Source organism: Hoplias malabaricus, chromosome X2, assembly GCF_029633855.1.
Source record: "Hoplias malabaricus isolate fHopMal1 chromosome X2, fHopMal1.hap1, whole genome shotgun sequence".
Lineage (NCBI taxonomy): Eukaryota > Metazoa > Chordata > Actinopteri > Characiformes > Erythrinidae > Hoplias > Hoplias malabaricus.
In genome coordinates, this window is record NC_089819.1 from 23354039 (window position 1) to 23382028 (window position 27990).

Consider the following 27990-nt stretch of genomic DNA (forward strand, 5'->3'; position numbering starts at 1 on the left):
CTAGAAGTCTTCGTCCCAACCCGAGAGTTCATCAGGAGGAATCTCGTCTTCAGGAGGGTAGTTGTCAAAGTGGCTATGGTCTGTAGGTCCTTTCACCTAACGAGGGCAAGAAACAAATATTAGCTTTGATCCTTGGAGCCTATATATATATTTATATTTCATATGTGCTCCCCAATCCCATGAATGACACCATTAAGCCCGGAGACTGATGATCTCCACGTGCTTCCTCAGAAATGTTGGAAACTAGTTTTAGTTTTTAAAATTAGTTTTGAGTTGCTGCCTCTTAACGGCTCAACATGCTCAGAGGAGAACACTAACTAACTGCCCAGATCATACTTTAGATCATCATCTCATTTTGGGTACACTATTATCCCCAAGAACAGAACACACTGGTCACATGCTTTTCCTGATGAAACTCATAACAAATGCAGTGACCAATAAATTCTACTCATTCGCCATATTATAAAGATTTTTTTTGTTGAATAAAACTGTAATTTTCAATGCAACAGTTACCACAAAATGACGAAAAAGCAGGAGAAAGTTTGAATTTTGAATCACAATTATACATTACAAAAAAATGATCTATTTGTACACCTACTCTATCAGCTAAAAGATGCCTGTGTTGGAGGTCATAGTGCTGACTGACAGGGGAAGGAGGGCCATCCTGTCCTTCCAGAGAGAGGGCAAATGTTATCTCTGTACTCAGAAACAGCTTAGAGACTCAGATATAGCCGTGCAGGCCGGATGTAATGTGGCAATACACATCTGTTGATGACCTTTGACACTCAACTGCCACAAAATATGTCACAAACAATGGGAAGTCCCTCCAAAACATGTCCCCAGATTCATCTAGCCTGCACTATGTAATCAATATGTGTAATTAGCTGCGTAATCAATAACAGAATTGCATTAAGCGCTTGCACAACACTATCCTAAGCTAACAACCGTTCTCCCCTTAGAAGTAATGTCTGTTTTCACTCCATGTAATGGGTTGCGTGCAAAAACCAGCGATTGCCCAAAGGTTCGAGAAGCAGATTTGGGATCAGAAAGTTGCTGGTTAGGAATGGCAGGAAGAAATGCAGCAGTGTGTGTGTGGATACAGGTTTGATTTACTGCTGAAAATAAAAGTACATTTCACCTTCACTACACTCCTTATAAAGGAATACACTCCTTAATTTCAGAAGAAATGCTGAAGGACCAGTTGTCCAGAAACGGTAGACCATCACGCCTAGAGCAATGCATAAATAGTCTCTAGCAGTCTTTTTAAAGACAGTAAATCTTTAACCATGCTCCTCCACATCAGGAAAGCTTTAGTTTTCTTACCTCTCTTTTCAGAGGGGAGCTCAAAGTCCTGGCTTTCAGACCGGTCCAGCTGAAACCAGTGAACCACCTACAGATAAAACACAGACATCTGTAATACACAGATGGTTTCTGTACATTACTGCACATCACAGTCAGAATCAAAACCTAGTGTCTCCTAATTTGAAGATGTTCAGGAGGACCATAAAACATCCCTAAATTTCAACTGAGATGAATGGTCTTTAAAGTGTTTCCATTGGTCAATTCATCAAGAAATTATTCTTTTTCATTTACAAGGATTTGTTCCAACACTCATTCATTCATTTGTGCATTCATTCATCTTCTGTAACCACTTCATCCTGATCAGGGTTAATCTTTAAAGTCATTAGGCACAAGGCAGGAACACATCTTGGACGGGGCGCCACACACTCACCCCATCAAGCACACACTCGCATTTACGGACAATTACACACAGCCATCGTACTGTAGGAGGAAACCCACACAGACACCGGGAGAATACACCAAACTCCTAACAGAGAGTGATCTGAGGTGAGGTTAGATCCCAGCACCCCAAGAGACAACCATCTCTCCCCGGTTCTGACAGCATTGATAGATTCCACCTTTATTCTTTATTTACAACTTGGAGGAGAAGAAATTGCTGTTGTCTGTTATCAGACCATTCTCAGGGGATGAGTACTACAAATCTCATCAGGCCATTATGTGCCGTCCTGAGGTTCCACAGAAGTTTGTGGAAACTTCTCCTCAGTGATGCTCTCCTCACCTGTGCTTCTTTATGTCTGTAATTCCATTTTTCATATTCCCAAGTCTCTCTGAGGGGTTTTGTCTGTGGAAAGGAAGAAGAAAACAAAATTGGGTGCTTTAATGTGCATCCACACTGTTCTTGTTTTTCCACACTAAGAAATAATCTTACGTTTGAATAAAAACAGCTACGGTGGCCAAAAGAGTCCAAACACGAACTCCAAAGTAAACAAAAGCTGAGAACCCATTAATTAAAGGAACACTAGGTGAGATTGTGTATTTTTGACTCTGGGCTCCCCTTAGAGTTGTAGAGTTTTACTCACTTTTACAGCACTGTGTTGAAATCAGGAGGAATTGGGGGGTCATGTTCTAATTTACATAGTGCAGTTTCTGCAGTGCTGAGCCCAGAGTAGCATTGACAGAGGCTGTATTATCTCCATTACTGGTCAGAGGAGCATCACAGTGTTTTTGAATATGTAATTATAAGGTAAATATACAACCTAGTGTTGCTTTAAAGGAGATGTCACGCTCTTTCACTGATTTTTGTTTTCCCACTTTGGTTTTGTTTCCTGGTCAGTCATGTGATTGAGGAGCTCCGCCTTGTAATCAGTGTCTTCACTTGTGTCTCCTTTGTTGCCCTGCGCTCTCATTATCCTTCCCATGCGTTTCTTGTCTGTGTTCTTGTTAATAAGCCCCCTGTTTCTGTGTTGTCTTTAGTGGACATGGTTCCTTTTTGGGGCTGCTCTTGATGTTCCTGTTCTGAGTTCCCAGGCCTTAGCTCTGTGTCTTTGTCCTAACATTAGTTTACTGTGCAGCTGGTTTAGTTCCCTGTTTGAGACTCTTGTTAGCTTTTAGTTTGGGATCCAGTTTTGTTCTTTCTAGTGTTTGTTTGTTAGCATTTAGTCCTAGTTAGTCAGTCTCTTGTTTATTTCAGTTTGTAGTCCTTTTGTGTAGTTCTACAGTGTCTTGTTGTTATACATGTTCCTGTCTGTTATCAAAATTAAACTCAGTTCCCTGGTTTTCTTTTCATTTAGCGGCAGTGTTAGATTCATTCTGAGTCTGTTTCTGTTAGTCTTGCTTGGTTCTTTGGTTTTCTTTTGTTTCAATCTGCGTCCAACTCCTTCAGTCCACCCACCGTTACAGGAGAACTGCAATATATTACTAGCATTCCCCTCCAGAAGGCCCACTTGCTAGTATAAATTTTTTTAATAATGTATTTTTGCTGTTGTTAACTGGATAATAAAATAAACAGCAGCACATGAATATATTATATTTACTCTTCTGTTCATATGAACACCCAGGTCTGTTCTGGGGGTCCATCAGCACCCCAAACTCCAAAAAAAAAAGAGGAGAATCCCTGTCTCATGATGTATATGTGTTCTCCCTAAAAACTCTAATGTTCCTAGCTTTTGTTTCGTAAGTTGACTCTCTGGGCCGCCATAAACCATCAGCTGTTCTTGACCATCGTACTTGCAGAGCCTTCGTATAAGGTCCCCTGGCCTCTTGGAGATCTTCTTTGGGAAGTCCATCTTCTCCATGCCCTTCAGAATGAAGGTATATGTCATCATCTGATCGGAACCAGAGAAGGGGGGGCTGTGGGAAGAGTTTGGATTTTTAAAATTAGGTTTGAAATCCCAGTCGCTAATAAGTTACACACACAAATGGGAATCTTCTGAAATATTGGTTATTGACTTGAACGATTTATCCTAGAAGTTGAGGCATTCCTTGTAAGGATCCGATGGCCTCCAGTCACAAGAGCATTAATCAGATTAGTCTTGTAGCTCCAGACAAGTGAGAAGAGTTAATTAATACAAACCTTCCAGTTAAAAGCTCAAAGATGAGGATTCCTAGTGCCCAGAAGTCCACGCTGTGACCATGGCCTTTGTTCAGAATAATCTCAGGGGCGACATATTCAGGAGTCCCACAGAACGTCCAAGTCTTCTGACCACACTTGATCTTCTTAGCAAAGCCAAAGTCCACCTGAAGGAGAAAATAAAGCAAACATTGTACTGAAAAACCAGTATAAACCAGTTACCAGCAAAATCTAGCAAGTGTAGTGTTGTGGATATTGCTACGCTCATGATAGGTGACCATGTTTCAGCCAGGTTTTAGATAACAAACAAATTGTGCTGATGCTATTGTTAAAATCACTTTCTTCAAACGCTACCGTGAATCTGTACGAGTTGGAGGACTAAATAAAATTGCTTGAAATGCAAACTTATCAGTGCTGGTTTCTTCAATGTGCATGTCATGAACTCTAACAGTCAGAGCATTGTATTAACCTTACCCACCAGTTTTACATATCCTTCTGAGTCCAGCATGAGGTTCTCAGGCTTCAGGTCTCTGTAGATGACTCCTTTGTTGTGGAGGTATTCGAATGCTTCAGTCACACATCCCACACAGAACTTAGTGGTGTTTTCATCAAAGCTTCCCCTAAAAAAGGAACATGCTAACTTACAAGGCACATCCAAATTAGAGTTAGAATTAAAATCACTTTATTGGCATCATTATCTGCATTTAACCCAATCCATGCAGTGAAACAAACATTTTACACACACTAGTGAACGCTAGGGGGCAGTGAGCACACATGCCTGGAGCGGTGGCCAGCCCTAGCCACGGCGCCCCAGGAGTATTTGGGGGTTAGGTGCCTTGCTCAAGGGCACGTCAGTCATGTCCATGGGGATGCAACCAGCAACCTTCCAGTTACAAGCCCAGTTCCCTAACCACCAGGCCATGACTGCCCCTTACAGATCCCACAGGACATCAGGGTGTAGACAGTTACTGATATATAGATTTAGATGTAGACATATAGATACAGACACTGATGGAGATATAGCCTAGAATTATAGTTATAGAAATGGCTATGTAAAGAAACACAGAACTTTACAGGAGACGCTAAAAAAATGTATTTTTATTGCGAGTTATGGGAATGGGATTTTTTTTTGTAAAAAACACTATTGGAACATTTCTATTAATCCATTCTCTATGAAACTAACACCAAACAGAGCAGTACTGTCAAATCAGGTCAAATTATTGCTAGTAAACTAACCTGTCTCTCAGTAGGCTCCAGATCTCTCCACCCAGACACGCCTCCAACAGCATGTACACGTACTTACTGTCCTTAAAGGTGCGGTACAGTCTAGAAAAGAAAAGAAAAAAACAGTTACTGGGACGAACACCTTTCTGTATTTTTATCCATCCATTATCTGTAACCCTTATCCAATTCAGGGTCACGGTGGGTCCCTGAATTGGACCTGTCCTACCTGGAATCATTGGGCGCAAGGTGGGAACACACCCTGGAGGGGGCGCCAGTCTTTCACAGGGCAACACACACACACACATTCACTCACACATACGAACAATTTTGAGTTGCCAATCCACCTACCAACGTGTGTTTTTGGACTGTGGGAGGAAACCGGAGCACCCGGAGGAAACCCACGCAGACACAGGGAGAACACAACACACTCCTCACAGACAGTCACCCGGAGGAAACCCACGCAGACACAGGGAGAACACACCCTACTCCTCACAGACAGTCACCCGGAGGAAACCCACGCAGACACAGGGAGAACACACCACACTCCTCACAGACAGTCACCTGGAGAGGGAATCGAACCCACAACCTCCAAGCCCCTGGAGCTGTGTGACTGTGACACTACCTGCTGCACCACCGTGCCGCCAAAGCGTTATACAAATGAATTTAATTTGATTTGATGTTTCTACTCTCTATAAAATACATCTATAAACATACAGATCATATTCGCTCAGTAAAATGAACAGCTACACAATGTGTCCAAAACTTTGTGGACACTAGGTTCACATAGGAGACTATAAGATTGGGGACAAACTCCTTATTATTATTCATAATTTCAGAAGAAAAATTGGACAAGTCCTTGTGTAGGAGCAAACCCGACGATAGAGTGCAGTTTATCACATTCAGGATCTTATTGCTGTGCTGCTCAGCACCAAAATAAAGCTCCTATTATTCTCAGAGAGAAACTCACTTAACAATGAAGGGAGTGTTGGTTTCGCTCAGGATTCTCCGCTCTGAGTGGATGTGCTCCTCCTGTCTGTTGTCCACAATATGACGCTTCTTAATACATTTCAGGGCAAAGGTCACATTCTCATTCTTCACTTTAACCTGTGGAGGATGCACATTACCACAATGTGAAAAGACATGTTTACTCCAAACATCTTTCCTCAATATGTTTATTCCTCAAATCCAAAAATATATTTACAGATATACAAATATACTTACAAATTTATTTTAGCAAAGGCACATGCTAACTTACAAGGCACATCCAAATTAGAGTTAGAATTAAAATCACTTTATTGGCCACTGTGCTCACACACAGAGGAATTTGTTATCTGCATTTAACCCAATCCATGCAGTGAAACAAACATTTTACACACACTAGTGAACGCTAGGGGGCAGTGAGCACACATGCCTGGAGCGGTGGCCAGCCCTAGCCACGGCACCCCAGGAGTATTTGGGGGTTAGGTGCCTTGCTCAAGGGCACGTCAGTCATGTCCATGGGGATGCAACCAGCAACCTTCCAGTTACAAGCCCAGTTCCCTAACCACCAGGCCATGACTGCCCCTTACACTAAAAAACGTTACTGTAAAAGCATCTTATTTCTAGCTCTTGTAAACCATTTCTGTTACTCTTTTCCTCATCAAGCTTTGTGTATGAGAGCTGAGATTTTCACGTTATGTCACAATATGTAAAAAAGACAGCACTGTGAATATGTTTCAAAAGTTGGGCCAAAAAAGTTAAGCTGAAATTTAAATGTTACATTTTAAACTAAGCCACAGAGTCAAAATGTGAGAGACCACTGCAGATGTGTTTCTGACCAGTTCAACTCTGCCGAACCCTCCGATCCCCAGAGTGGCGATTATCTCCAGGTGACTGAAGGATATAGAGGAGGTAATATCTTTATCTTTGAGCTGGATTCGGTCGAGAGACAGGGGTGAACTGGGAGGAGTGCTGCTCCCTGAACGCCTGCAAGAGAAACCAGAAAGGTTTAAGGAATAATAATCGCTGTCTCTTGTATGATGTTGTTTGATAACCCGGGGTGGCTGCACTAATACTAGCTTGGTATTGTTTGATCAGATAGCAAACAGGTGGAAACTGCAGGGTGGAATTAGGACTGTGTCAGCTTGCAACATGAGTATAGCACATTTTACTTGCCCCACGGTTGCTCACAGTGCAGGCCATGTGAGAATAAACACCCCTCTACTGCCATGGTACCTAGTAAACATTTAGCTGTTGATTCAACGTTGAAACAACGTAATGTCTGCCGTCTAATCAACGTTCTCTTAAGGTTGAAAATGAAAGTTGAAAAGACGTCCAAACACAGACATTGAAAAGACGACTATTAGACGTATTTTGGACGTCCACTGACGTTATCGGTTGGTCACCACTTAACTAACTTATTAAGATGGATTTTGGACGTCCATTGATGTTTAAAATATGTCCTTGACGGACAGACCACTTTTAGACCCAGGGATGTTCCTTGTTTACTGGGTAGTTCATGGGGCAGGCAGAGTTGGATTTAACAGCCTCACGATAGCATATGAAGCACGCGAGTCTTAATCAAACCTTTGTAGCTCATAGAGCAGGAGATTTTATCACACAGAGTTCCAGATCACCACTCACTTGGCATTTCTCTTCTTGTCGTCACGAGCCAGAGTCTCAACATAACCTTGAAGATATTTCTTCAACTCCTCGAAGGTTCCAACAGTCTGAGTGAACGTCCTGAGGGTAAACGTACATTTCTTTAGAAACAGCATAAAGCTCAGATATGCTCCATTTAAGTCACACTGCTGGAAAAGGAAAGTCTGTGTTCTTACTCTCTGTCAATGACGAGGCATTCTACTCCATCCTCGTCTGCAATTATATTCGCTGACCTCACATCATCACTGGAAAGAAGAGTGGGAAATGTGCATTTAGACCTGAGTAAAACCACATTGGAACATTGGAATTCTCTGGAATGATACATCAGCTTAATAAACCAGTAAGAGACATTCCACTGACACATACATCCATAAATACTTCACAAATACATGCACAGGATCATAATAAAAATAATTAATCATTCCAGAAGTTCTGGGGAAAAAAGGTTCAGTATAAAACTGTTTTTAAAAGTAGATTACGTGCACCTTTTTTACATTTCCATCTATGGTATTTGGCAGATGCACTTATTCAGAGCAGATTACAGTTTGAATCCATTCACAGGTTTGAGCTAATGCAGTTTTAGGGGTCTTGAATGAGGACTCTTATTACTGTAATATGGTGTGTTACATGGGCTGGGTACCTAGATTTTTGCTTGGTATGCAGCTTCGTAACCCACTGTATTAAACCATGTAAATGTGAAAAGTTTCACCCGCTACATATAAACAACAATATTTTAAATATTTTCAAATACACACAAATTTTGTCCTATTATGTTTAAGATTTTGAAAAAAAAAACATGGGTAATGTTCATGAAGGAACTTCTAAACTGACCTGAAAAGCGTTTCTACACTGTTGCCATGGTTTGTACTGTAGTTGCTAGATAATAAATATGGTGTCCTAGGTGTTTGCCAAGGTGCTGCTGTTGCTAGGCATTTGCGATAGTATCTTAGGTGCTTGTTAATGTTGGTAGTGGCTATATTAGTCAAGGTGGGTGCTAAGGTATCGTTAGGCTATTGCTGTGATATACAAGGCTGTTCATAAGCTGTTATTATTTGATTGCTATGCTATACAAGGTAGTTGCTAGCATGTTGCTAGGTGGTTGCTAAGCTAATGGTAATATATGTCATGTGGTGGATAGGTGTTGCCACATGTCCTGGTTTTCCCAGGATTGTTCCCTTTAACTGACTGTCCCGGAAAATTATTCATCCTTCTCGGGACGCCTATTGTCCCGGTTTTTCGTGAAAACACACTTCCATTCACATATTCATTCACCTTTACATAAACATATATTCTACTGTTGCATCAGTGTTCTCTTCCCCGCACCTACACAGGCGTAGCGTGCTGGTCCCCCTCACCATATACTCAGATGTGGCAACCCTAATAGGTGTTGCTAACATGTTTCTACAATATTAACAGTGGTTGCTAAGGTGTTGTTAAGCAGTTGCTGTGTTATCAAGTTGTTGTGGAGTTGTTACTAAGCCATACATACTGTATTCATAGTGGTTGCTAAGGTATTGCTCAGTTTTCTCAGGTGGTTGAAGGAAAATACCTGATAAGGGCCTTCTCCCCGAAGTAGTCTCCTTTCTGGAGGGCGTTGATGACCTGTGGGTCCTCGTGGTCCTTTGTGCTTTGTGTCACTTTGACCTGGGCAGCAAACCATCAGCCAGAATACACTTATCTTTACATATACTGTATGGCCAAATATTTTTTGATTATTGCATTCAGCCTCTTTAAATATTATATAATAGACATATTATACAATTTGTCTGTAAAAAAAAAATAATAAATCACATGCTCAGTGCATGTGTGCATCAATTTGGGGACCCACACAATGTAAAAAAAGACCATTGAGTTTGTTTTCTGTAATTTGCCTAAGCCAAAAACATGGGATAAAATGAGCCATTCTGATTTTGTGCTGCTTCCTTTGTAGTCTGTGTGCACTTTAGAACTGTTCCACCCCTCGACTGAGTTCCTCCAATCACAGCGCTGGACCAGCGCTTATGTGAGAACACAAAGACAAGGAAAAACGAAGAAAACACAAACAGAGTAGAAAGAGAACCAAGCAAAAACAAATTTAAAAATTTGCTCCTCGCTGTTCACTGCTGTGCGCTCGGCGTCGGGGCGAGCGGCTTATTATCATTTAAAGGAACAGGCTCTGAAAGTGGCCGTTCTGAACAGGGCTGTTTAGATGTGGGAGAACACTGTTGTGGGGGTTGATTACTGTGGTTTTTTGACCAAAGTATTCAGACTTTTCATGAAGAGCCAATGTGGGAATGGGGTAGAATCAGTGCCCTTTAAAGCACTGAGACTGTAGACACATTTTTGCACTGTTAAATACTACCATAGAAAAGCATGTAAGAAATGTAGGATGCTGTGTCCACTGACTAATGATCCAAAATTAAATATCTAACATCAATAACAGACCTTAGCTATGTCCTTGATGCCATCAAACCTTCACAGCAATGTCCCTACACCTAGTGCGAAAACACCAGGAGCTGTTACTGGAGCAAAGGGGGACCATGTTGCGTTGTATATACCCTTGATTTCAGAAGAATAGAATCAGCTGGAGGCCACAAACAGCTGCTTTTAAAGTACCTTATCTATCTCTCTATCCATCTCTCTACAGCCACAATGAGACATCTGCATCCTCCTCGCTTCTGTAAATTGATCCGTGACTGACCCTCTTGACCTGACACTCAGATTTTCAGTGAGTAAATCTAATGGTGTTTTATTCCCAACACACCATCATGGACACGGTGGCGACAGGCTGACGAGAGGCATCATTTCCGCCACTTAACCCCAACCCCCCCCACACACACACACACACACTTCCGAAAAAACATCTGTCCTCCCCCTCTCCCAATTAGGGCCACAGTGAGCCTGGAGAGCTCACGGAGAGCTGATGCTAAACGGTTCCTGTCGCTTCCCAGCGGAAGAACTCTGTCTCTTAACCCCTGTAGTGTCAGGTTACTGATTTACCTTAACACCCTCTACCTCCCACAGAAGTGGCCAAGAGTGTCCTATACAGCCCCTCTGAGGGTCAGGCAGGTCAAGGGGAACATGTCCACAGCAGAGTACTTTCTCCACTAAGTTTCCATATTTTCTCCTGTTGAAATGGTTAGTGAAAGTGGGTAAGCAACAGGGGGCAACTTCTAGGCAGCGGGATTTAGAGGACAAGATAAACACTGAATAATACATACTGTAACCTTCAGCAAACAGAGATCAGAGAAAAGACTAGCGGAAAAGGGCTGGCATTATTATATGGATTTAGCCCTGGATTTAGACGTCTAGTGTTATTATTTCTTCTTATTATAATACCACTGAAATATCCAGATGACGACTAAGAAATAACAGCTGATGATAACATGCAACATTCATAGCCCATTTACACCAAAATGTTGGTCTAATTCTTTCAAAAATGCCATTCTTGTTTATCTATTCTTTGTATCTATTGCACCGTTATCTGCTGTTCTTCTGTGCGAAATGTAGAACCGTTTTCTGGAGCATCTTTATTGTGTTTGTCACTCAGCACATCTGCGGTGATAAAGCACGTCAATAAAATTGACTTTGACTTCACATGTAATGGTAATTACGTAATTCATAACAAAGCCAGTTATGTAATGAACAGTGTTCAATGCATGTTGGAGGTACCACACAATTTTAACACTGCAGTTATACCACTTTTAGAAAGCAATAAGGTCATGAATTACATACATTTGATTCACATTCTGTTTTAAATTCCATGGTTAATTATAAGTTAATTATAAAATGTATTAATGTAAAAAAGAGGAATATCAGGAATATATTTACTCTTTTATATTGAAAAGCAGTACCAGTACCTGATGTTGGATATTAATTTCTGGATCCTAAACCCAATTCCAACTCATTGAAAACGAATGGGATTGAGCTCCATGGCTTCAGAGAACAGAGTTATAGCAATTTCCACTGCACTGTTCCTACTCTCCTCCACTCTACTTTCTTGCTTTTCCATTAGACAAACCTGGTACCTGAAATCGGGCACTTTTTTTAAGCACCTGCTTGCTTATGGTTCCAAGTGAGCTGAGTAAAGACTTAACCATGTCGTGTAAACCTTGCAGAGCTCTGATTGGCCAGAGAGAAATGTGTTGATCCTGAAAAAATGCAGACAGTAAGTACAAACTACAGTAGAGATCACGTTTGTTTTTGTCCGACTCACAACGGCCGTCGTTTTTTTGAAGAGGTTCCAATGCCCCTTGGATCTGTGACTGAGCGCTGTAGTAGAAAACAAAAAAGCGAGAAGACTCCTGTAGAGCATGTACCGTGTAGTAGAAAAGCGCCATTACACAGCTCCACAGTCCAGTGCTGGGGATTTTATACTCATCTAGTACATGCTTGGCATTGGACATGGTGATGTTAAGCTCATATGCGCGGCACGGTGGCTTAGTGGTGAGCACGTTCGCCTCCCAGTGCTGGGATCTTGGGTTCAAGTCCCATCTGGGTGGAGTTTACATTAATTTCCTCCCACAGTCCAAAAACATGGAGGGTAGGTGAATTGGCTTCTGTCTAATAACGGTCCTGGTGTGTGAGAGAATGAGTGTGTATGTGAATGAATGTCTGTGTGTGTGTGTGTGCCCAGATATGGATTGGCGCTCTGTCCTGGGTGAAATCCTAGTGCCCGATGCAGTCCTCCAGGTGGACGGTCGTTTCTGGTCGAGAGTAGGCTTTGCGCGTTTGGCTGCCACTTCTCACCAGTGTGTGTGTGGATTGAGTGTTCTGAGTGTTCTGAGCAGTGTGGATTGTAAAGCGTCCTTGGGTGTCTAGAAAGGCGCTATATAAGTGTAACGATAGATAGATAGATAGATATGCTGCACCAGAGTGTCCCATTTCATTACATACTTTTCTGTTCAGATGATATAAGCTGTATGTGGAGGGTTAAACATCAGAGTTGGGGATGGGAGCCTAAACATATAGGTGAATTTGCTAATAATGCGGACTGTATACAAAAGTTTATGTGAACGGGTCATGATGAATGGGCCAGTATATAAAATGTTATGATATTCACATCCATTTAAGTTAATAAAGCTGTTTCCTTCTTCCATAAAGTTACCATTCCTGAGATACACCTTGTTTTTATGACACTGACTATTGGGCAATTATGCATTTCGTCGCATGCAATAAACAACATGATATGGCTACAATTCTTTCAGCAAAACACGCTGAGGTAAATTGCTAAGCTTTATTTCAAAGCCAAAAAGTAATGACTTGTGTCTGTTTTTACCTTTCCGTTGGCGATAATGTAGAAGGTGTTTCCTTCCTCTCCCTCCCGGATGACATAGTCTCCTTTGTCATAATACTCCTAATGAGGAAACACAAGAAAGATCTCATTTAGTTATTGATTTCCCATTGAGTCACTGCTGACCCGTTCCCGGAGAGACTGTCCCAGAGGAGACTCCACAGGAAGGCTGCTCTTTTTCAATGGGTGGTTCAGTATGAAGCTCTGAGCTGCTCAGAAACCCCTGATGACTGTGGAGAACATTGTCTTAATTCATGAGAAATTTTAAAATGACCTGCTAAACGACTGCCAGTAAAAAGGTAAAACACATGTTTTTGTTGCTCATCATCATCTCTCATTTAAACATTATTTTCCACAGCTTGGAACCAACCAGAGGGAGAATGGGAGTTGGACTCATTGTGTAGTTTTGTGGGTCTGAAAGAATGTTCTCAGCACTTGGAGCTAGGACACAGAAACAGGGCATTAGAGAGGGTTGAAGTTTAATTGAAATGTCTTACTGCGAGGACTTGGTAAAGAATTGAAGCTGTTAAAAGAGCAAAGAGTGAACACATGATGTTTTCACCCCCCCCCCCCCCCGATAATGAAAAATGAACATACGTTGTGGTCTCCGTCTGCACAGCACTGTGGATCATACCTAAAATTACATATGATATAACTATGACATCACAGCCATGTTCTATGTCTGTAACATATTGTCTGTGGTCATCGGAGAGCAGTTGGTGATTCTTGGAAGCTGCGGAAAGCCATGTTAGTTCTGGTCATTCTCTGTAGATAAGCACGATTCCTATCAGTCTGTCCACGAACCAAGCACGCGTCCTCCTGGCCGGACCCTGAGAGCTTCTCCAGGCGAGCCCTGGACCTCTTTATAGCAGCAACTCCACAACGTTTGTCCACTCCAAGACTCCCTCGCCACATTCCATTCCCCACTGTTTAATGATGGAGCTCCACATTATCTGCATTTTGCAGGCTGAAACATCTGTGCCACTATTGAGTTACATTGCTTCCCAACCCCTCGGGAGGGAATATAATCAACTCCATCGGAATGATTGAATAACAGAATTCTCCCATTTGACCCCGGGGACCGACAATCGAGAGGAATGTCCTTGAAGTTTTTTCAGGAGGTGGGGAATGCAAGGAAGGTTATTTGACACAAAGCTGACAAAGCCCACACTCTTTCAGAAAAACTGGCTTTTTCGGCCCCTCTGAGAGCCATGGAATAAATCAGTCAGCAGCTTGTATTGGCTGTCACGCACATCTTTAACAAATCACAGCCCTCCGTCCCTCCCTCCACCTCCTTGCCCCCAAAACTTCCACCATCCACCTCCAAACGCAGGGCCGTTTCACTTGGCCTTAGTCAAATAATTAAAGGAACAATGTCAAAAAATTATGATAACAATCAACGGGGCCAGGAGATGACAGACTTAATATCTGCCCTGTCCAACAACAGGATCATTGATGGTGGGTGTAACATTTTTCTGGCCTCATGTTCAATCGCATATCAAATCAACTATGAGCAGATAAGATCTTCACTTACCACCTCCAGACAGTCAACAATCTTCGTCAGTTTGTCCTCTGGTAGGTTGGCCAAAAGTGAAACGCTGGAATTTTAGGAAAGGAAGAGAAGCTATCAATGACTGCCAAGCATCTCTAGAGCATGATAAAGATCTGGTGAAGAGTGAAGATCTGGTACAGGGGAAATAAAGAACACTTGTGTTTATTTCAGCTCAAATTAGATTATCTCAACCATTTATTTTTTTTTCTATTAACATGACTAGATTAGCCTTCAGACAGAATCTGTCCACTGGGTTCCAGTCCTGGTTTCTATCCAAAATTGTATATATAGGGTCAAGGAGGGCATTTCCAACATACTTCTAAGACCCTGATCGTGGTCCTAAAGTACCCCTATCTGGCATGGCTGTGCATTTCCCCTGTGAACCCAAATCGACTAAAACTAAACACCTTGACATCTGAGAAGTTTTCACATGGTGTGTTGTCATTTAGGGATTTGATAGGTTCATACAAACAGGAAGGCACCAGGTGTTCCAGATTTAAAGAGGCGATATTCTAACTTTTTCTTGTTATTTTACCACATAACATTTGTGTGGTTAGATATAAGCTCCAATCTACGTGGGGTAGCCGTGGCCTAAAGGTCTGAGGAGCACAGTTGAGACTGAAGAGTTGCCAGTTCGATCCCCATGACCATTGCTTTCTCCTCCCTCGTTATTCACAGATGAAGCGCTCTTGAGAAAGGCAACTAACCCCCAACTGCTACCTAGGTGCTGAGGGCTGCCTCCTGCTCCTGTTCTGTGTAAATCCACTGATCCACCAAAAGATATTCTGAGGGTGTTCACTGCCTTGGATGGGTTAAGTGTTATTTTGTTGTACTACTGTGCAATGGTGATTAAAATATGTTCAATTCTAAATGGCTGCCCAGACATCATGCCTTATTTAAGTAGCTCTCCTGTGTGAAACACTCTTTATAACTTCAGCATGAATGGCTGATGTTAAACAGCTTTGGTAGGTCTACAGCTTTGGTGTCATCTAGAACAGGAGCCATGTTTCTACGCCAATTTTTCTCAGTGGACTTAAAGAATTTTAACAGCTTTCACAACAATTTTGAGGTCTCTCTTTCTTGTTGAACCTCGCCTTGTTTGGGGAAATCTCTCTTTGATGGCCTTGGAAGCTGGGACTGTAACATGAGGCTATTATGGACTCTGGGGTGTGGTTTTTAATCTGTTGGATCACCTTCTGAGGAAGTTGCGGTGCTGCTCATGCCGAGCCTCTGCAGTCATCCTCATGATGTTGTGGAACACCTCTCGGTCCAGGACCCAGGTCTTCACGTTGCTGGCCGCTGCAACAACAACAACAAGACAGTAGGAGGCAAGACAGGTTAGGAGGAAAGGGGGCGTGCTGCCAGAACTTGACCTCTGCCTCGCTGCTGGAGACCAGATTAACTTGCAGTGAACCAGTCACCAGGAAACAACAGCTGCTTCCAATAGTGTTCTTAGGAAGTGGTTACGTTTGATTGCAGGGTGTCAGGTCAAGGGAAGTCTACAGGACTGATTAACCACTGCCAAGATTAAGAAGTTACAATGGTTAAGATTTATTAATCAAAGTGGTTTGCCAACGGTGTGGTATTAATTAAGTGATCAGCTGAGACAACTGTAGATGGGGGCATTGTCATCTCGGAAGGGACCACTTCCTTTAGGGGACGTGGACTCAAATCATGCTAGAACATACATCTCAGCAAAATTGAGCCCCCAGACCCCCTCACAGTGGAGGGTCAAGCGTTCAGGTCTGTTCTTTTACCTTGGGGCATGGCCCCAACGATGACTTTCCACATCTCTTTAAACGGGTGCCTATCATTTTTAGACCACTGAACTCCCAGATGTAATGCAGGGAGTGACCCTACAATAAGAGATACTCCTCTAAATCACACAGATGAATGAGCCTCAACTATATTTACTAAAGTCTTTAACTATGGTGTATTGGCTTTGGAGCATTTGGACGAAACCCACACAGAGGAAAGGAGAACACACCACACTCCTCACAGACATTGACCCTGGGTGTGCGTTTTGAACCCATAACTGCAAGAGCCTGAAGCTGTGTGGCAGCTAAACTACCTGCAGCACCGGCCTGCCACACTGAACTCATCACAGAATATGTTTAAATTGTAGCTACTGTCTTATTAATAATTTTTCTCCTATTAGTACATCTTAAATAAATATCTTACTCGACACCAGAAATATTATTTTGAATGAACTCAAATATGATTATCTTGACTTGATGTGTCGGGGTTGACACGGCCAGAAGTTCATTTGTGCTCCGTGTTCTTCTCGGAGTTTATATTGCGGTTCATGAACAGGTTTCTTCTTAGAGCCACTCTATAAATACCTGACATCATCATGGTCATTTGATTGGAGAAAGTTCTTTGAGCCAAAACAAACTAAATTGCTGATTTATCCAAAACGTTGCACTGCAGAGAAACCAGGAGCGTACAAGGTGTTCCAGTATTTTCTCTTTGCCTTTATTTGATGGCTGCGGGCAGCAGTGTGTTTAAACGTCAGAGTGTGAAATGTCCTCCAAGTCTGAACTCACTGTGTTTACATAAGACACCAGTGTAGCCGGCGCTGTCCAAGCAGAATTCTGAGCTCAGGATAAACAATAGATCTACCATTTTACCTGAAGTGGGAGAATGATATGCACATTTCACTTTATCTCTGCTGGTGATTTCCTAGTCTAGTCACATTTTTAATATGTCTGATCTCATATTTAGAAGAAGGGAATGTTCCTTTAAGAATGTCTGCTCTTGCTATCACACAATTAATCTCCCGTTCTGAAGAGCTATGACACACTTTACCTTTCACTGATGCCGTCCTGGTGCAGTTGTATAAAATGGCCAGTTCACCAAAAGTTGTCCAGACTGTGATGGATGTGAGCAGTTTGGTGTTCTGATAGACTTCTAGGTTGCCATCTGTATAATAATAATAATAAATTAAAAACAGTCCAGGGTAGTCACTTTCCACTCACTGTGTGTGAGCTCTTGATGCTGAGTGGGAAATTCTTGTGGCTTGCACCCAGAATTGTAAATAAAAATCTCAATATGTTGCCCTTGCCTCTTTCAAAACAAATACCACTGTATGTTATTCATACAATTATACTTTATTTGCTTGTGCAAAATCTTAGATATCCTGGCAACACTCATACATCATACAACCACAAAACAAATTCAGCTATTAGTTAATCTAGACAGCTAGCGTAGCATGCTAATAAATAGCTAGGTGGTATCTATTAGCCTAACATTTTTAGTCAGTGGTCAGTTTTATCTTCTCCATTTTTAACCAGCACAAAATGGACACTAAATAAATTTTAGCCCTTTCAGCCAAAGGACATAAGCCAAACTAATGTAAGGTGTTTTGATAGAGAGCTACCAAAACCACCTGCTAACATTGGAGGGAGATTTCTCCATTATAAAAAGGATAAAAAGATGTTAAACCTTTTAGCCACAATGCTAGCCATCTGCCAGTCTTTCTGTTTTTTTTTTTTTCAAATCTCATCACACCAAGATACATAATTACAAGGGCTATGTGCTGTATATATGTAAAACTAAAGAAGAAAGTTATTTGGACACCTTGGCTGTGTCTGCTGAGAATCTGAGAGAAAAGAAAACTGTACATTTGAATTTTGCCAAACAGTTCCTTTTAACTAGCAACAAAAACAAGGGCAACTCATGGAATGTGTCATGGAAAATGCATTTGCACTACCTGCCAGTACAAACAGGTGGTTCCCTGGCTCTCCTTGCTTGATGACAAGTTCTCCCTGCTGGTAGGTCCTCTCATACATACACTCCACCATGTCTTTGATCTGCTGTCCCTCCAGCTTCTTCAGATAGCGGTTTTTATTCAGGGCATCTGTCAAGAGCTTCTTTACACTGTCAGATCACACATTCTTCAAAGTTACACCACTGACATTATTGTTAACTTTCTACACAAATATGTACAATAAAATATGAGATAAACTACATGAAGATGATTCTAAAAAAAAAACTGCCCTAAAAATAACATATTTTATAACATAAAAATAATTTCTGTGTTTCCTAAAAGGCTAAAAGCCCCTGAGGGATGTATGCACTAACAAGACCTCAGACTACTGTTTGCTTTAGAAGAGGTCATTGTAGCAGATTTAGTATAATATTCAGTAAATAAACTATCAGTCCAGAAGCTTATACACACTTTCTCTAATTGAGGAATACAGCTGCTTTACACATTCATCGCTGATGTAAACATTCACTCATTTATCATCTGTAACCACTTCAGTGTGATCCGTGTTGTTTTGGATCAAGAACACAGTCTGCACAGGGTGCCAATCCATTACAGGACATCACACGTTCACCCACACACACACACACTTATGGACAATTTTACAAACTCATCTAGTCAGACCAGTGGACATTATCACACAGCCAAATCATCTACCAACACTTTTTGGTGCCACAGAGACAGGAAGAACACCCACAACTCCTCACAGACGGTGACCCGATGCAAGGTTCAAACTAGGATCCCAGGGCCCTGGTGCTGTGTGGCAGTGACGCTACCTGAAACTCCACCATGCCAGGGAAATAGACACCATGCCCTATGGCAAACATGGGCTAGAAAGGGCCCTTGGGCCTCTTAGCACTGGCTGTGGAGCAGTAGAGCTGTGCTCTCTAAAGGAAAATGTCTTTTGGGATGTGTTGGAGTGGTGTTTATGGTCCAGAACTAATCACCCAACATGAGGACCTGACTCCCTCATGTTCATGGCTGAATGGAATCAGATCTGCACTGCATTGTAAAAACATCTTGAAGAAAGCCTTTTCAGAATTGTAGAAGCTTCTTCTGCATCAAAGCGGAGACAAAGAAGAAATGCTGGATGAGCTGGTGTCGGTAAACTTTGGATCATATAAAGTAGTTCTAATTGTCCTGGTTCAACACTGCAATAAATGATCAGACCTATACAAGCCTATAATTATGTAGCATTATGCTCAGTCTGTGTCTGATTGTTGGGTAAATTAAGGCAGCTGGGCAATCACTGCAGTTGTATTGTGCATTTGTGGTGAATATTTAACTTAATTATTCAAGACAACCTAATTAAAGTGCTCTTCAGGCTCTTTCTCTCAGTTATCAAGTGCACCAGTTGTTTTTTGTCTACACCAGCATGGAGAACAAATAATTAGTCTCCAAACGGTGTTTCATGAGCTGAACATTTGGCCAACATGAGTGACCTGCTGTAATGAGAGCTTCCCCACCACAGTCCCAGTAGAGATTAGCATCTGAATGGCACACATTAATTAGGCATGCATTAGGACCAAGGAGCAATCAGTTAACTACTGAATCAGTAACAAACATTCATTCATTTATTCATCGTCTGTAACCAATTTCACACACTCACCCTGTCACTCACACCTGTGGACAGTTTCACACACTCACCCTGTCACTCACACCTGTGCACAGTTTCACACACTCACCCTGTCACTCACACCTGTGGACAGTTTCACACACTCACCCTGTCACTCACACCTGTGGACAGTTTCACACACTCACCCTGTCACTCACACCTGTGCACAGTTTCACACACTCACCCTGTCACTCACACCTGTGCACAGTTTCACACACTCACACACTGACTACTGTCAGTGACCACCATTTTGACTACCACCGACTACAGTCAGAATCTGGGCTTCATTTATGTTTGAAGTTAACCCCTTCCTAAACTCTGAAGGCAAAATACAAACTGTGGGAGCAAGGTTCTAGGTAAGATTTGAGAATTTTGCTCATGAGATCCCCCTGCAGTTGCAGAATGTAAAAATTGATGGAATTTCCTTTTAACAACAGCATAACCTCAGTATTAGCATTGCAGCTGGATATATATTAATCACCATAGACCTTTTAGTGAAATATTTGACCAAAGGACTAACCTGGGCTCTTTCCACACTCGTGCACTCTCAAAGTAGAACTTGGGCATGGTGCTGGAGTCATAGGTCCTAGAGGAAGGTTCTGCAGAGACCCCAGCTTTAGCTCCTTTTCTCTTATTGAGGGTCTCGCGCAGCAGGCCACTGAGTCTCTGGCTGAACTTGGTCTTTGTTGGTGAAGACAAGAGCTCCACATCACCCTGATTTTTCAGAGCCTCCTGGAGCTTGCTGATCTGAAGGCACTTGTTCCTCAGAGTGTCCGAGATGTCAGCGATGGCTTGGTGCTGTTGGGCCAGCTGTTCTTCCAGCTGTTTGATCTGGAGCTGCTGAGAGGCCAGTTCTTCATCCTTCTTCTTCAGCTGGCTCTCCAGCTCCTCCACCTTCATCCTGAGGATCTGGGAACCGCCGTTTGACTCCGAGTTGACCTTGGATTTGGCCGATCCATTGACATGTATGAAGGGATTCAGTTTGACGGAGCCGTTTCCCATGTTGGTGAACTACAGGAGTAACAACAAAGAGGACAACATGTTAGTAATGAAAGTATGACATTAAACTATGCCTATTTGTTTGCAGTTTTTGTTATTGCTACATCCACTCAATAGCTAGGATCACAAGCTCAATACACTGGTCTGTACTTCATTAACACAGAAGGGTTTGTGTGTATAACTCTGTATCAACTGTTTTTTAGAAAATGCTGACCAGTGTATTAACATATGCACAACAGCTGTGCTGCTGTAGACGTACAATACCAAATTCTCCCTGTTCTTTCCAATGGCTACAGAAATGAGAGATGACATTAAAGCTGATGGTTATATGACAAGTATGATAGTGATAATTATGATACTCATGACAATGTCTGGGTGAGCTGTTGTTATTTATTAATATCAGATTCGGTGCTGGCATTTACACCACAAAATCTGTTTGATGACAAAGGTTAGGCGTCTCTTATCTGTTAATGAATCATCCCCCAAAATGTGAGAGAGACGGAGAGAGAGAGACAAAGAGAGACAGAGAGACACAGAGGCAAATACAGAGAGTGAGATTTAAATGAGACCGGGGGCCTGAAGTGATAGAGTGGATTGATCAATAATTCAGTAGCCCCCGAGTGGTGTTGAATGGCTCCGGTGGGTTCAGTGCTGCTCAGTGATGTCATTCTTTCTGGGAAGTCACTGGTGAAACACACACAACATTCACACCTATCAACCCCCCCTGGTCTCTTCCCCTCTAAATGAACATAAATGTGTGGCCACAACTTACTAAAGTGTGGGATAAGTATTCCTAAACCATGGACAGAACTGGATATAGTGTGGGAACCAGATCATTCATTTGTGACAGGTCATTTAGTAACGTGTGGGAACAAAATAGCAAAGTCATTCTTACGGCTTACTAAGATAAGGGCACAATTTATCACAGTTTTCTTAGGTCTATTTTGTTATATTTTACATTACTCATCTTATTCTCACTACTTAAAGGCAAACGTCTGCAATTGTGGGGAAATGCAGTTCTCTCGTTTGTTTACATTCAGAAGATCCTTGTATTTTAGAGTGGAATGGTGTGTTTGAGGAGAAAAAACATGACGTTTAACTTGTCTGTTTGAATTAGCACAGAAACTCATTCGTTACAGGAGTTGTTTATTTCTGTGGCACGTTTGGTCTGCGTTTACTTTCATGCAGTTAGCGCTCTGCTGAATTTAGAGTAGGTTGCATCTACAGCCAAAACTAGGTCAATATTACCCACCGATGAAGCAGGAATAGAGCAATGTCCTTATCGTTGTTCATGCTTTTCAATGTTTGGACGTCTTTAAAAACCTCCAGATGCCATTTCTCTGCCGTGAGCAGAGAGAGAGAAAAAGACAGACAGACACCGGGGCTTCAGAAACACATTATTTCCAGCAAACAAACGAACTGGAGAGCAGCAAAGAGTGAGGAAACATTCTCAGAATCATATAAAAAAGTACTTTTTGATTAAAACTGAATGTTGCCTTTAATAAAGTTGTAGAAATAATGTAATCATTTGGTTGCTGTACCTCTAAGTCGTAGCCCTCCACAGCACCAGGCCTCAATAGAAACTTCATTTCGCACTGGACCCACCCACTCAGAGACAAAAATGCTCAAGACACACAGTGTTTACTATAATGGACTTCTGACCGAACAAGAGAGCAATGCCCACACACTATTACACCATACACATCGAGGAAAGCACACGCATGTTAATTTCCATACATTGTGGGTACATTACATTCACTCACATTCATTTCAGAGAAACTCATTTTGACAATGACTACCACTAAACACACTTAACCCTACCCCTAACCCTTAAACTAGTACTAACCCTAAGCTTAGCCTAACACAAACCTTGACCAAAACCTCTTCAACCCTCACCTTAACCAGAAGCCTCCATAAAACCAGTCTTCATCTAAAACTGCAGTGATATAATTTGTGGGGATGAGCTTGTGAGCATATAAACAGATTTTGGTCCCCATAACTTAAGGGAAACATGGAATACACATACACACATACACACACACACAGTGAATATAGCTGTTGTTTGACGTGTGCTGAGGGATGTTTCAAAGTCAGTGTCTGTGGTACTGAATTCATCACAGTGTTGTAATATCCGCCATGACGTGAAACAAATGTAACATGACTGTGAACATGCTACAGCATCTGTCCAGAATTTGTAGACACTGCTTATGATAAAGTGAACTTGACTATGTTCAAGTGCTCACACAATGAAATGGGAGAAACAGCAGCGCCAGTTTCAGTTAGCCATGCTCAGTGCCAAGTGCCAGCCAGAGGGGTATACAGGCCTCCTGCATTGGGCAGTGGAGCAGTGCCCAAGAGCTCCATTCAATCTCTTTGGGGTGAGTTAGTGGTGATCCAGGGCTAATCATCCGACATCAGCAACTGCTCTTTTGGTTGTATGCAACCAAATCCTCACAGCAAGAATCCAAAGTCATCAGAAACAAAGGGAGTCAAACTCTGCATTTGTTTTGAACGCATTTGATTCCTGACTTCAGTTCATCACTGATACACACACTGAAATATTCCTGTAATAGCTGTACATTATTAATGATGGTGTGTGTGCGCATGGAGTGTGTAGAGAAGTCAGCTCTTGCCCGAGTGTAAAACACACTGCGGGACGTTGAGTTGTGTCTCTAACGAGAGCTGCACCTGTTTTATTTCCGGGATTCTACGGCTGCACTGAAGTTTTTCTCCGGACTCTAAACGCGTAAAAGACGTTCACTCACCTCTGCGCGTTCACGATGCCTCGCGGAGCTTCATCTGAGAGAGACGAGAATCAGAGAGTCCGCGTGATGTTGCTTGTGAATGAAGGGCATCAGCCACACGCCCGGGCGCGCGCGCAGATACACAGACACACTGCTCGAGTCACTTCACGTCACTCACACAACAACTGACCCGCCCGCGAGCTGCTGCTGGAACTGAGCCAACATCGAGCTCTGTAAACCAATCAGGAGAACGATGATCAGGATGAGGATGATGACAATAATGAAGATGATGATGTCAGTTAATGGAAATGATGATGATGATGGGAGTGGTTGTAGAACTGATAATGATGAAGATAACAGTGGTTGTACTGATGAAGATGATGAGGATGATGATGATGATGATGATAATGTAAATCCATTCCATGAAGCTCTCCATGCACTGTCCTTGAGCTACTTTGAAGGCCAAGTGAAGTTTGGAAGTTTGCAGTGATTGACTCTGCGAACAATGCCCCTCAGAATCTGCTGACCCACCTTTGTAATTTTACGTGGCCTACCACTTCATGGCCGAGTTGCTGTCGTTCCCAGTCCCTTCCACTTTGTTACCACTGACAGTTGACTGTGGAATATTTAGTATCAAGGACATTTCACAACTGGACTTGTTGCACAGGTGGCATCCTGGTACAACTCTGGAATTCACTGAGCTCCTGAGAGCGACTCTTTCTTTCACAAACCTTTGTGAAAGCAGTCTGCATGCCTAGGGGCTTGGCTTTATACACATTTGGCCAGGGAAGTGATTGGAGCACCTGAATTCAATCATTTGGATGGCAATATAGTGTATTATCACTACTTTGTATTATATACTCTCTATGTCTGTTGTGGTTTGTTGTTTTCCCTGGCCTCGAGATAATTTCTCTCCTTACATTTTACCTTCATTGATGGTCACAGGAGTATTGTTCGTGATAGTGACAGTGCTGATGATGATGATGGTGATAAATATGATAAGGAGGAGAAGGACAATGAAGATGATGCCATAAAGCACACAAACAATTCTCACCTCTTTTGTTATTACCCAGTCCCACATTATTTTCACAAAGACACTCAAGCTTTGGAATTTCTTTTAAAATAATAATGTTATAAATATCTTTCTGATTATTATAAAGATGATGTGCCATAACCATGGTGCACTGCAGCACTCAGGCTTTACATCGCTGCTGTATCAGGGCCTTATATAATCTCCAAAGTGTTCAATACACACACAGCCATTTGTGGACACACTCCCTTCAGAGGATTTTTTCAAAGCCTGAGACTCATCACTGCATTAAGCTCCAATCCTTTCCGACTGAAATCTGTCTAGAGACGCATTTAATGTCCATTTCTGCTTCGCTGAGCAGTCTGTTCAAACCACAAATCAGCCTTAAAGAGGAAGCGATGGGAATGGACATCGTGGCCATTTTGCAGGTCATTCGCAGCATTATTTCCGCCATTGATCTCAAAGCTGTTTGGATTGATCTGTATGTATTAAAGCTGGACAGTAGCCAGTGTGTTACATCAGCAGAGCTACAGCTTCAGGCTATAGAACTATCCCAGAATACACATCTATGCTTCACAAAGAGAACATACAGTGGCAAAGTTATAAAATCAACATGCACTCTATACATTATCCATAAGTATATAACCACCTCTTTGTTTCTACACTCACTGTCCATTCTCTCAGCTCCACTGACCACACAGGTATGATGTGGGCGGTGGATCATTCTCAGTGCTGCAGTCACACTAACGTGGTGGCGGTGTGTTAGTGTGTGTTGGGCTGGTAAGAGTGGATCAGACACAGCAGTGCTGCTAGGGTTTTTTTAAAACCTGAGTGTCACTGCTGGACTGAGCAACCAGTGAACACTGACGCAAGACTTGAGAAAAACCAACACAAACTGTGCAACAACAGATCAACTACTGCCTCTGACTTTACTTCTACAAGCTGGACCCACAAGGTAGGCGTGTCTAAGAGACTGGACATTCATTCATTATCTGTAACCCTTATCCAGTTCAGGGTCATGGTGGGTCCAGAGCCTACCTGGAATCATTGGGCGCAAGGCGAGAATACACCCTGGAGGGGGCGCCAGTCCTTCACAGGGCAACACACCTTCACTCACACCTACGGACACTTTTGAGTCGCCAATCCACCTACCAACGTGTGTTTTTGGACTGTGGGAGGAAACCGGAGGAAACCCACGCAGACACAGGGAGAACACACCACACTCCTCACAGACAGTCACCCGGAGGAAACCCACACAGACACAGGGAGAACACACCACACTCCTCACAGACCGTCACCCGGAGGAAACCCACGCAGACACAGGGAGAACACACCACACTCCTCACAGACAGTCACCCGGAGCAGGAATCGAACCCACAACCTCCAGGTCCCTGGAGCTGTGTGACTGCGACACTAACCTGCTGCGCCACCGTGCCGCCCAGAGACTGGACAGTGAGTGTTAAATAAATAAATACATAAATAAAAAAAATAAAATAAATAAATAATAATAAAATAAATAAATAAAATAAAATAATAATTTAAAAAAGTATATATATATATATATATATATGTGTGTGTGTGTGTGTGTGTGTGTGTGCTGATTTTGAACCACAAACACCATTCCAACTCATCCCAAAAAGTATTGGATGGCACTCCACCACTCCAAAGTTTACACCTCTCCAGCCACAGCTTTTGAGGATGCTCTAGCATGTCCTGTATCATTTCATGCTGTATTATTTTATTATTTTCCTCCAGAAGCTCAATGATAAAGGTTGTCAAAACTGTATCATAAAAAGAGTCAGTTGACTGGTGAAAATTGCCACTAGATGGAGCCATAGCCTCGAATGTCTCCAGCTGGGTGTTTTGCAGTAAATTTACATTTCAGAAGGTACACCATTAAAGTGAGATACAGAATATAGCCAACAGAGTTAAAAAACAGTGAGTAGTGCCCCGTACCCTGCAGTCTACCGCTGTCCAACACTGTAGTGACGTCAAAAACTGAGCGGATATCCAGTGCAGTTAAATATCCCACAGTGCACTGCAAACAGTAGTGTACCACCAGTGTGCCCTAGTGGACAGTGTATAAACTGCACTCCATTGTTCGGTTTGAAGATTGAAGGACAGTTTCTCAGAGGAGGTTCACTACATTTATATTTACTAAGCAGTATATACCAGTGATAAACAATACATGTATTTGGAGAGTACAGTTTACAATTTGTCTTCTTTATCTGGGACTGTAACTTAAGTTCCCGCCATTTACACATTGCTCTGTGGCATTCAGTTATTTATATTTATTTGTTTGTTTGATTAGGGCGGCACGGTGGCGCAGCAGGTAGGTGTCGCAGTCGCACAGCTCCAGAGGCCTGGAGGTTGTGGGTTTGATTCCCACTCCGGGTGACTGTCTGTGAGGAGTGTGGTGTGTTCTCCCTGTGTCTGCGTGGGTTTCCTCCGGGTGACGGTCTGTGAGGAGTGTGGTGTGTTCTCCCTGTGTCTGCGTGGGTTTCCTCCGGGTGACTGTCTGTGAGGAGTGTGGTGTGTTCTCCCTGTGTCTGCGTGGGTTTCCTCCGGGTGACTGTCTGTGAGGAGTGTGGTGTGTTCTCCCTGTGTCTGCGTGGGTTTCCTCCGGGTGACTGTCTGTGAGGAGTGTGGTGTCTTCTCCCTGTGTCTGCATGGGTTTCCTCCCACAGTCCAAAATCACACGTTGGTAGGTGGATTGGCTACTCAAAAGTGTCCGTGTGTGAGTGTGTGTAGCCCTGTGAAGGACTGGTGCCCCCTCCAGGGTGTATTCCCGCCTTGCGCCCAATGATTCCAGGTAGGCTCTGGACCCACCGCGACCGTGAACTGGATAAGGGTTACAGATAATGAATGAATGAATGAATGTTTGTTTGATTATTGTGTGTGTGAAATTATTCTTTTATTATTATTATTATTATGATTTTTTCCCACTTTTAAAAGACTTTTTCTTTTGTGGACACCATATCCATTCCCAATATTTAGAAAGGACACTCTTATTTTCCGCAGATTACATACACGCCGCTTTTTAAAAATGCACACAAATGATATACAGTAAGCTACCGTATTTCTCTCACTGCTAACTACTAGAACGGGGATAACGTATAAAATGCAGCCAAATAAAATGTAATTGAATTAGGTGCTAAGAATCCTGCACAGAAATAACTAAAGCTGTATCTCGAACAGTTATATTAGTAAAACTCTCCTTTAGTGTCCAAGAATGACTGAAAAAATACTCTCACCATTTTTCCCCTCAGACTGAAGG

The 27990-nt window shown here is 42.4% G+C and overlaps 1 protein-coding gene across 1 annotated transcript; it reads right to left on the reverse strand.

Moving 5' to 3' along the window:
• Window positions 1-27978, reverse strand: LOC136677193 (cGMP-dependent protein kinase 2-like). Its single transcript, XM_066654653.1, has 19 exons — window positions 27968-27978; window positions 20461-20951; window positions 18272-18438; window positions 17368-17481; window positions 15753-15858; window positions 14542-14605; window positions 12993-13070; window positions 9285-9379; window positions 7912-7980; window positions 7718-7816; window positions 6913-7060; window positions 6063-6199; window positions 5108-5197; window positions 4350-4491; window positions 3875-4038; window positions 3529-3651; window positions 2081-2143; window positions 1324-1390; window positions 1-96 (listed from the first exon to the last, which is right to left on the reverse strand). Exons 1-19 carry the CDS (start codon window positions 27968-27970, stop codon window positions 1-3), a joined length of 2316 nt encoding a protein of 771 aa, XP_066510750.1. The 5' UTR covers window positions 27971-27978.
• Window positions 27979-27990: the final 12 nt, after the last annotated feature.

What these genes read in the sequence shown, in the direction of transcription:
- LOC136677193 (XM_066654653.1), bottom strand. An exon ending in CGAGTGTGGAAAGAGCCCAG is followed by an intron (nt 18,439 to 20,460) that starts GTTAGTCCTTTG and finishes GTGATCTGACAG; the next exon opens with TGTAAAGAAGCTCTTGACAG. An exon ending in GCTCCCCTCTGAAAAGAGAG is followed by an intron (nt 97 to 1,323) that starts GTAAGAAAACTA and finishes TGCCCTCGTTAG; the next exon opens with GTGAAAGGACCTACAGACCA.